The sequence below is a fragment of the Rhinopithecus bieti genome, unplaced genomic scaffold, assembly GCF_001698545.2.
Source record: "Rhinopithecus bieti isolate Rb0 unplaced genomic scaffold, ASM169854v2 scaffold_6907, whole genome shotgun sequence".
NCBI classification, from domain to species: domain Eukaryota; kingdom Metazoa; phylum Chordata; class Mammalia; order Primates; family Cercopithecidae; genus Rhinopithecus; species Rhinopithecus bieti.
The window spans coordinates 4559640-4569298 of NW_016805647.1; the positions used below are offsets into that span (position 1 = coordinate 4559640).

Here is a 9659-nt window from a genome sequence, read left to right on the forward strand (position 1 = left end):
TTTTTTGAGACGGAGTCTTGCTCTGTCGCTCAGGCTGGAGTGCAGTGGTGCGATCTTGGCTCACTGCAAGCTCCGCCTTCTGAGTTCAAGCCATGCTCCTGCCTCAGCCTCCCGAGTAGCTGGGACTACAGGTGCCTGCCACTACGCCTGGCTAATTTTTTGTATTTTTAGTTGAGACAGGGTTTCACCGTGTTAGCCAGGATGGTCTCAATCTCCTGACCTTGTGATCCGCCCGCCTCGGCCTCCCAAAGTGCTGGGATTACAAGCGTGAGCCACCGTGCCCGGCCTGGGGCCGGATAATTCTTTGTGTTCGGGGCTGGTGGCTAGACCAGAGTGCATCATTGGATGTGTAGCAGCATCCTTGGCCTCTACCCTCTAAATGCTAGTAGCACCCCCCAGCCCTGTAGTTGTGACAATCAAAAATGTTTCTGATTGGGTGCAGTGACTCATACCTGTAATCCCAGCTCTCTGGGAGACCGAGGCTGGTGGATCACCTGAGGTCAGGAGTTTGAGACCAGCCTGGCCAACATAGCAAAACCCCATCTCTACTAAAAACACAAGCATTAGCCAGGCATGGTGGCAGACACCTGTAATCCCAGCTACTTGGGAGGCTGAGGCAGGAGAATTGCTGGAACCTGGGAGATGGAGGTTGCCGTGAGCTGAGATCACACCATTGCACCTTAGCCTGGGCAACAGAGCAAGACTCTGTCTCAAAAAAAAAAGAAAAAAAAGAAAAAAGAAAAAATTTCTGGACATTGCCAGATGTCTCCCAGTGAACAAAATCACTTGAGTTGAGAACCATGGCTCTGGATTCTGCTGGTGTTCTTCTTCTAGGTCTCTGTTGTGGATTTCTTTTTTTGTTTTTTGATTTTTCCATATCTTTTGTTGTTGTTGTTTATGGGTTTATTTTTTTTATATCCTTTTTTTTTTCTCTGTTGTAGATTTCTTTTGCCTTCATTAGTTCCTCCAGGCGCTTCAGCTCTGTTGATCTGGAGAGTTAAGGTTATTTCAGCCTTGCACCATTTTTCCAAATTTTTTTTTTCAGTCTGGAAATAAACCATCAATAGAGGTGAAACAAAGTGGTATATTTTTCTATAATGCCCAATTTAATGCCTAGAACATTAAATGTTTAGTGATTATGCACTTTTATATCATGTATCTTCTTTTGTTATAGCTATTTGTGTCTAACTTGGACTCTCTGAGGACTAGGACTCTTTTTTAAGAGACAGGGCCTTGCTCTGTTGCCCAGGCTGGAGTGCAGGGGCACCTTTTTAGCTCACTACGGCCTTGAACTCCTGGGCCCAAGCAGTCCTCCTGCTTCAGCCTCCCAAGTAGCTGGGAGGCACGTGCCACCACACCCGACTAATTTTTAAATTTTTAGTAGAGATGGAGTCTCACTATGTTGACCAGGCTGGTCTTGAACTCCTGGTCTCTAGTGATCCTCCTACTCAGCCTTCTAAAGTGCTGGGATTATAGGTGTGAGCCACCACGCCTGGCCATGGGACTTTCTTAATCTTCTTATTGTAACTAACATGTTGCAGTATACCTAACACATAGTAGACGCTTAGTAAATATTTGTAGAGGTAAGTCAATTATGTTAGATAATTGATGAAGTGGATTAAACCTGGAATTTTTCAGAATATTTCAGTCATCAGGCCTTACAAAGAAGCCAGTAGTTCCTTAGTATTGTCAAAATATGGTTTGTGCAGAGAAAAGCATTTTATTCCAAATCGTTTCTTTGTACTCAGATCACAAGTGTCCTTTGGAAGGGAGAAGGGGAAATGGAGCAGAGTGACTTGCTGTCTTTGAAAGATAACACAGATCCTTCTGGCTCTTCCCAGCATTCAGGCTGATTGTAGGTAGAGTGATGCTGAAACTGTAATTGAAGCTGAACAATAGGGGAAATGTAAGGCATTCAGCTACAAATCTCACATGTGAATGTTTTCTAGGCTGGTAATAAAATCATAAGCCTGATTGTGGCATTTAGAACATGGATGTAACTTAAACCTCTGGACCAAATGTGATATTTATAAAATTGATTGATTTCTAAGTTTGTTTAGATATTTATGCTTGGTACAACTGTGAAAAATGTTGTGTTTTTGCTTCTTAACTGTTCAGTATGATTTTTTTTGATAAATAAAGGATACCCATAAAACACCTAATTCATAACTGTACAGCTCAATACATTACCAAAAGTTAAAATACCTGTGTAACCACAACTCAACTGAATTTCAGTTCAAGAAAAAGAGCATTACAAGAAATAGAACATTACCAGCTCTCAATAATTTTGAAAATTTTATTTCATTGATGCTATTCACTAGTTTCTTATTATGCCTAAAAGCTATCATCCAAGCCTTTTTTAAATTGTGATATAACATTGACCATTAACCATCTCGGTGTCCGTTTTAGCCATTTCAGTGTTTCAGTGGCATTGAGTACAATCACATTGTTCTGCAACCATTACTACCTTTCATCTCCAATAAGTTTTTATCTTCTTAAAATGAAACTCTGTACTAGTTAAACAATAAATCCCTATTCTCCCCTCTCCCTAGCTCCTGGTAACTAATATTCTACTTTATGTCTCTATGAATTTGGCTACTCTGGGTACTTCATATATGTGAGATCATACGGTGTTTGTCCTTTTGTGATTGGCTTATTTCACTTAGCAGAGTATGTTCAAAGTTATCTATGTTGTAGGATGTGTCATAATTTCCTGCCTTTCTTTTTTTCTTTTTTTTTTTTTGAGACAGAGCCTTGCTCTCTTGCACTCCAGGCTGGAGTGCAGTGGTGTGATCTCAGCTCACTGCAACCTCTGCCTCCTAGGTTCAAGCAATTTTTCTGTCTCAGCCTCCTGAGTAGCTGGGATTACAGGTGCCTGCTACCATGCCTGGCTAATTTTTATATTTTTATTAGAGATAGGGTTTCACCATATTGGTCAGGCTGGTCTTGAACTCCTGACCTCAGGTGATCCATCCACCTCAGCCTCCCAAAGGTCTGGGATTACAGGCATGATGACCCACTGCACCCGGCCAGTTTCCCACCTTTCTTAAGGCTGAATAATACTCATTGTATGCATAGACTGCATTTTGTTTGTCCATTTATTTGTGGATGGATACTTGGATTACTTCACCTTTTGGCTATTATGGATAATGCTGCTGTGAACATGGATGTGTAAATATCTGTTCAACCCCCTGCTTTCAATTCTTTTGGGTATATACCTAAAGTGGAGTTGCTAGGTTGTATGTTAATTCTGTTTTATTTTTTGAGGAACTGCCATACTGTTTTTCTTCCAGTTTTTGTTGTTGTTTTTAAGTTCTAGAAATGGGGTCTCGTTATGTTGCCTAGGTTAATCTTGAACTCCTGGGTCTGCCTCAGCCTTCCAAAATGTTGGGATTACAGGCATGAGCCACCTTGCCCTTCCTGAAACTGCCATATTGTTTTCCATAATAGCTGCACCATTTTACATTCCCCTCAGCAATGCACAAGGGTTCCAGTTTCTCTACATCCTTGCCAACATTTGCTATTTTCTGTTTCTGTTTTTCTTTTTCTAATAGCCATTATAATGAGTATGAAGTACATCCATGTCTTTTTTTTTTTTTTGAGACAGAGTCTCGCTCTGTTACCCAGGCTGGAGTGCAGTGACACCATCTCCGCTCACTGCAACCTCTGCCCTCTGGGTTCAAGCGATTCTCCTGCCTCAGCATCCTGAGTAGCTGGGATTACAGGTGCACGCCACCACTCCTGGCTAATTTTTGTATTTTTAGTAAAGACGGGGTTTTACCATGTTGGTCAGGCTGGTCTTGAACTCCTGATCTTGTGATCTGCCTGCCTCGGCCTCCCAAAGTGCTGGAATTACAGACGTGAGCCACCGCAACTGGCTGTCTTTTTTTAAATAAACTTTTTGTAATGGAAATTTCCCAACATATAAAGAAAGTATGGCAAATAATGAAATGAACTACCCATATATCCATCACCTAGAGTCGATAATTATGAACACTTGGCGAATCGTGTTTCACTTATAGTCTGTCTCTCCTTTCCCTATTGTTGCAATGCAGGTCACAGTCATATACTTTCATTTATTGTACTTTAATATACTATTATACAGGTTGAGTATCCATTATGCAAAATGCTTGGGACCAGAAGTGTTTTGGTTTCCTAGTTTTTTCTGATTTTGGAATATTTGCATTATATTTACCAATTAAGCATCCCAAATCTGAAAATCTAAAATCCAAAATACTCCAGTGAGCATCTCCTCTGAGTGGTGTGTTTGGTGTTCAGAAGTTTTCAGTTTTGCATTTAGTTAATGACTATAAAACATACCCATAAAACCATATTAAATGTAAATCATATGTCTAGTCTTTATCACCCACATCTTTATGTCCCATTTCTTTTCATCTGAATGTGTAAGAGGCAAAGAGTTAACAGATCACCCAAAGATGACAATTTATATTAGTAACCAAGATTTAGTACTTTTGTGAGTTATAGTTTTTGTTAACTCTGTGAGTAAGAGCTCTGCTTTCTTTAAACCATTAATACTCTTTTCTTCTTCCTGATATTTGGTGGCATTTGTATTATCTATCATAAGCAGTACAATAGGCCACTTCCTTTAGTAAATAAGGTGAGCTAGCTCTGGGTTAGCTTCTGTTTGAATTATATTTGTGTGTCCATTTGTTTAAACTCACCATTTTAAGGGCCTCTGGAAGATACACCTAAAGGCAGGTTACAGGAAGAATTTTTTTTTTTTTTGAAACGGAGTCTCACTCTGTCGCCCAGGCTGGAGTGCAGTGGTCGGATCTCAGCTCACTGCAAGCTCTGCCTCCCGGGTTTACGCCATTCTCCTGCTTCAGCCTCCCAAGTAGCTGGGACTACAGGCGCCCGCCACCTCGCCCGGCTAGTTTCTTTTTTTGTATTTTTTAGTAGAGACGGGGTTTCACTGTGTTAGCCAGGATGGTCTCGATCTGCTGACCTCGTGATCCGCCCGTCTCAGCCTCCCAAAGTGCTGGGATTACAGGCTTGAGCCACCGCGCCTGGCCTACAGGAAGAAATTTTATCTAGCCTTCTAGGGTTTGTGATATAAGGTGCTGGTGGAGATATTTACATTTTGACCTTGTTGGAGGTGTGGGTAATTGTACATTTGCAGCTATGCATTGACACTGATTAACATTAATTAACATTAATCTCAGTGTAAAAATTTAGAATCCTTTTTACTGTAACATACTTAACAGGGGTTAGAAATCCTCTACTAGCAAAATCAAGTTGTTGCTATGTGAGCTCTTTAAAATGTGATCATTTGGAATTCTAAGCTACAGCAGAGTCAACCAAGGGCTGTGGGAAAAGAGGGAGACAGAGAGGAATAAACAGTTATTATTAATTCTTTCCTCCCTTTAGTTTTCTTTTCTTTTCTTTTTTTTTTTTTTTTTGAGACAAAGTCTGGCTCTGTTGCCCAGACTGGAGTGCAGTGGTATGATCTCGGCTCACTGCAACCTCTGCCTTCCAGGCACAAGGATCCTCCCACCTCAGCCTCCCCAGTAGTGGAACTACAGGTGTGTGCCACCACACCCGGCTAATTTTTGCATTTTTTGGAGAGACGCACTTTCGCCATGTTTCCCAGGCTGGTCTTGAACTCATGAACTCAAGTGATCTGCCTGCCTCAGCCTCCCAAAGTGCTGGGATTACAGATGTGAGCCTCCACACCTGGCTTCTTTCATTTTTTTTTGTTTTTGTTTTTGTTGGAGATGGAGTCAAGTCTCGCTCTGTTGCCCAGGCTAGAATGGCGTAATCTTGGCTCACTGCAAACTCTGCCTCCTGGGTTCAAGCGATTCTCCTGCCTCAGCCTCCTGAGTATAGCTGGGATTATAGGCACACGCCACCACACCCAGCTAATTTTTTGTGTGTTTTTAGTAGAGATGGGGTTTCACCATGTTGGTCAGACTGGTCTCAAACTCCTAACATCGTGATCTGCCTGCCTTGGCCTTTCAGAGTGCTGGGATTATAGGCAGGAGCCACCGCATCCGGCCTCCCCTTTACTTTTCTTAATTTGCACAGAAGACAGCAGTGTATAATAACCATATGACCCTGTATAACATTAGAAGGAAGTCCTGTTCAAGATACACAGAAAAGAATACTCTATGATTTATGATTCCATTAATTTTCAGGTATGAGAATGTGAGTCTGCTGTCAGGCACAAATTAAATGAGTTTAAAAAGCAGAATTGATACTCCTTATGGCTCTTATTTATGTTATTTTTTATTTATATGCGTTTTACTATTTACTGATTTTATTTCACTGAAGATAGCTTATATCCTTGCTTGGTAAATGATCTCAGTCGCTAAGAGCATAGAGGCTTCTGAGTATTAAATAGTAACACTAAAATTATTTCCCTTTCTCTTTTAGTTATAGTGATAGTAGTAGTGATAATGATAGCAATTAGGTAGTAGTGACCCTCATGTGGCCCTTACAATGTGCCAGGCAAAAACTAAGTGGTTTTTAGTAGTAACTCATTTAATCCCCACAACAACCCTATGAGATAGATATTATTATTTTCATTTTATTGATGAGGGATTAAGGCCCAGAGAGGTTAGTAACTGACTTCTCCAACTACAAATAACTAGTAAGTGGCAGAGCTAGGAAATGAGCTGAGGCAGCCTGGCGCCAGGGTCTTTCCTCCTAACCATTACACTGTACCGTACTTATTTGACACCCGTGTAAGTAAAGGGAAATGTGAGATAAAAATGCTTTTAACATCTTTGTGGGCGCTACAGAACTTATTATTTGTTCATTCAGTGCTCCCTGTAGAATCAGTGATTACAGAGAACATTTAATCTCAAAGTATTCATCCCTATTTTCAAACTAGTATTTTCAGATCTGTTCTTGGAGACCTTGCATTTAGAAAAAGTACACTTGAACTTTTTAATCGAATTGGCAGATCAAGAGCCCACAGACAGGATATTGCCTTTGCGTATTTAGATTGTCCTTGCTGACCCCTGAAGCAGTAATTTTGATAGATCACAATGTTTCCACTAGAGTACAGCAGTATTAGGGGTTCTGACTTCAAAGTGTGTATATGTATGTTTTCTATGTATTTTTGTAGACTCCTTCTCCACAAAGGGAACCAATCTTATACAAATTCTGAAGACCTTTTAGAGCCATTTAAATCCAAGAAATACCTAAGCATTTTGAAGTAGAACTATGAGCAATGAATGCAAAATGTTACCTTTCTGGAGTCTTGTGATAAGCAAAATAAATAAAACACCCTGCCCAATTTGCAGGGCTTTAACGTTCTGGCCATGCAGAATTAGTTTTACTAATTCTGGGCATGTATTTACATATCCTTCTTACCTTTAAATCTGAGCTAATAGCTACTATTTGATAAGAAAACCAATGCTCTGTTTTCTTCTTTCTTTGTTTTGGGTTTCATGGATCTGACTGTGCTCTCTGTTAGAATACGTCTGGTGCTTTGGGTCAGTGAAGTGTTTGGCAGGAGGGAGAAACAAATTAAAATTTCTGTTCCTAAGTATGCATTTTTTATGGATGTGGTTGACTTTCTTATGTTAATTTTCTTTCCCCTAGGTTTATGAAGGCCTAGACATCATCACCAACAAGGTTTCTGCCCAAGAGCAGAGAATCTGCCGGCACCACATGATCAGCTTTGTGGATCCTCTTGTGACCAATTACACCGTGGTGGACTTCAGAAATAGAGCAACTGCTCTGATATCCTTAGGAAAGGCAGCAGCTGGGTTTGGTGGGTGTAAGCAGCACAAGCCAAGAGAGAAGTTTTCCTTCTAGTGGCAATTTCTTCTCAGAAGGGGCACCCAAGGCCTAACTACTGATAGATGCCATCCCCATCAGACTATGGACTGAAAGATACAGTGTCTTTGTCACTCAAATTCTTGTCCTTAGACTGTGTCATCATCATCCTCTGGGAACTTGTTAGAAATGGTGATTCTTGGGCCCCACTCCAGACCTACTGAATCAGAATCTGCATTATAACAGGAGTCCCCAGTAATTCATATGCACATTAAAATTTGAGAAGCACTGTTTTAGTGATAAGAACACTGATTTAAGAATCAGAAAATTTGTGTTACAGTCCTAGAACTGCCTTTTTTACCGTGTGAATTTTACTGGGTAAAGCATTTCCTTAACCCCACTGAGCTTCGGTTTTCTATCTTTTAAATGGAGATATGAAGTTAATCTATAAATATAATGGAGTTATAGTTAGAATTTCAAAGGGATTGTTAGATGGGAGAGGACTGGAAAATACAGTTCTGGGTAAAACCAAGAAATTTTTGCAAAAAGAATAATGTAAGGGGATTGCCCTTATGTCTTAACATGCAGACTGCCTTTAGTATCTGGATTGCTATATATTAAAAGATTGAAAAGTCATAATAATTATAATAGCATGGAACTTATTTAGTACTAGATATATTTGTGGCACAGAATAGAAAACCCAGATATAGATTCAAATGAAAGTGTGTAAATGTTTTTTTTTTTCTCCTAGAGACGGTCTCACTCTGTTGCCTAGGTTAGAGTGCAGTGGCACTGTCGTAGCTCGTTGCTGCCTTGACCTGGGCTCATGGGCTCAGGTGATCCTCCCACCTCAGCCTCCCAAGTATCTGGGACTACAGGTGCTTACCACCACACCCAGCTAATTATTTTTATTTTATTATCATTATTTTTTGAGACGGAGTCTTGCCCTGTCACCTAGGCTGGAGTGCAATGGCGCAATCTCCGCTCACTGCAATCTCTGCCTCCCAGGTTTAAGTGATTCCCCTGCCTCAGCCTACCGAGTAGCTGGGACTACAGGCACACGCCACCACACCCGGCTAAGTTTTTGTATCTTTAGTAGAGACAGGGTTTCACCAGGCTGGTCTCAAACTCCTGACCTTGTGATCCACCTGCCTCGGCCTCCCAAAGTGCTGGGATTACAGGCGTGAGCCACCGCACCCAGCTATTTTATTTTTTGTAGAGATGGATTTCGCTATGTTGCCAGGCTGGTCTTGAACCCCTGGACTCAAGTGGTCCTTCCACCTCGGCCTCCCGAAGTGCTGGAATTACAAGTGTGAGCCACCACGCCTGGCCCCAATCAGCCTTTTTGATTCGACAGGTGAAGGTACTAACTACTGAGGCCCAAAGGGTAGAAGGGTGATTGCTCAATATCACAGTCATTTCATGGCTTGCACAAATAAGTTAAACCTTTTCCTGTGAAGTATGTCCTATCCCATCTTCTTTCCTCTTTCCACTCTCTCCTCTTCTGGAATCTTAACACTTTTCCCTTCCCCTTTTCATGTCTTTGCTCACTTTCCCTTTGTTAATCATACTACAGGTTGAACATCTGAAAATTTAAAATCCAAAAGACTCCAAAATCTGAAATTTTTGGAGTGCTGAGATGATGCTCAAAGGAGATGCTCATTGGAGCGTTTCAGTTTTCAGATTTTTAGATTTGGGATGCTCAACCAGTAAGTATAATGCAAATAATTCAAAATCTGAAACATTTCCTTGGTCCTAAGTATTTTGGATAAGGGATATTTAACTTGTATACAATATCCACTTTGCTCCCTATACTTTATTTAAAGGGGCAAATAGAGAATTTGTTTTCTCTTTTTAAAACAGACGATGTTCTCTCTCTCTCTCTCTTTTTTTTTTTTTTTTTTTTTTTTTTT

General features: G+C 40.7%; 1 protein-coding gene across 3 annotated transcripts in view; it reads left to right on the forward strand.

Moving 5' to 3' along the window:
- TRIT1 (tRNA isopentenyltransferase 1) overlaps positions 1-9659 on the forward strand; it is a 52086-nt gene that overhangs the window by 24691 nt on the left and 17736 nt on the right. For all 3 annotated transcript variants that reach the window (XR_001885827.1, XM_017873347.1, XM_017873348.1), the window contains exon 2: positions 7570-7710. Coding sequence is in view for 2 of the 3 variants with exons in the window: in XM_017873347.1 (XP_017728836.1) it covers positions 7570-7710 (141 nt within the window). In the remaining variant the exon portion in view is untranslated. The remainder of the gene's footprint in view (positions 1-7569; positions 7711-9659) is intronic.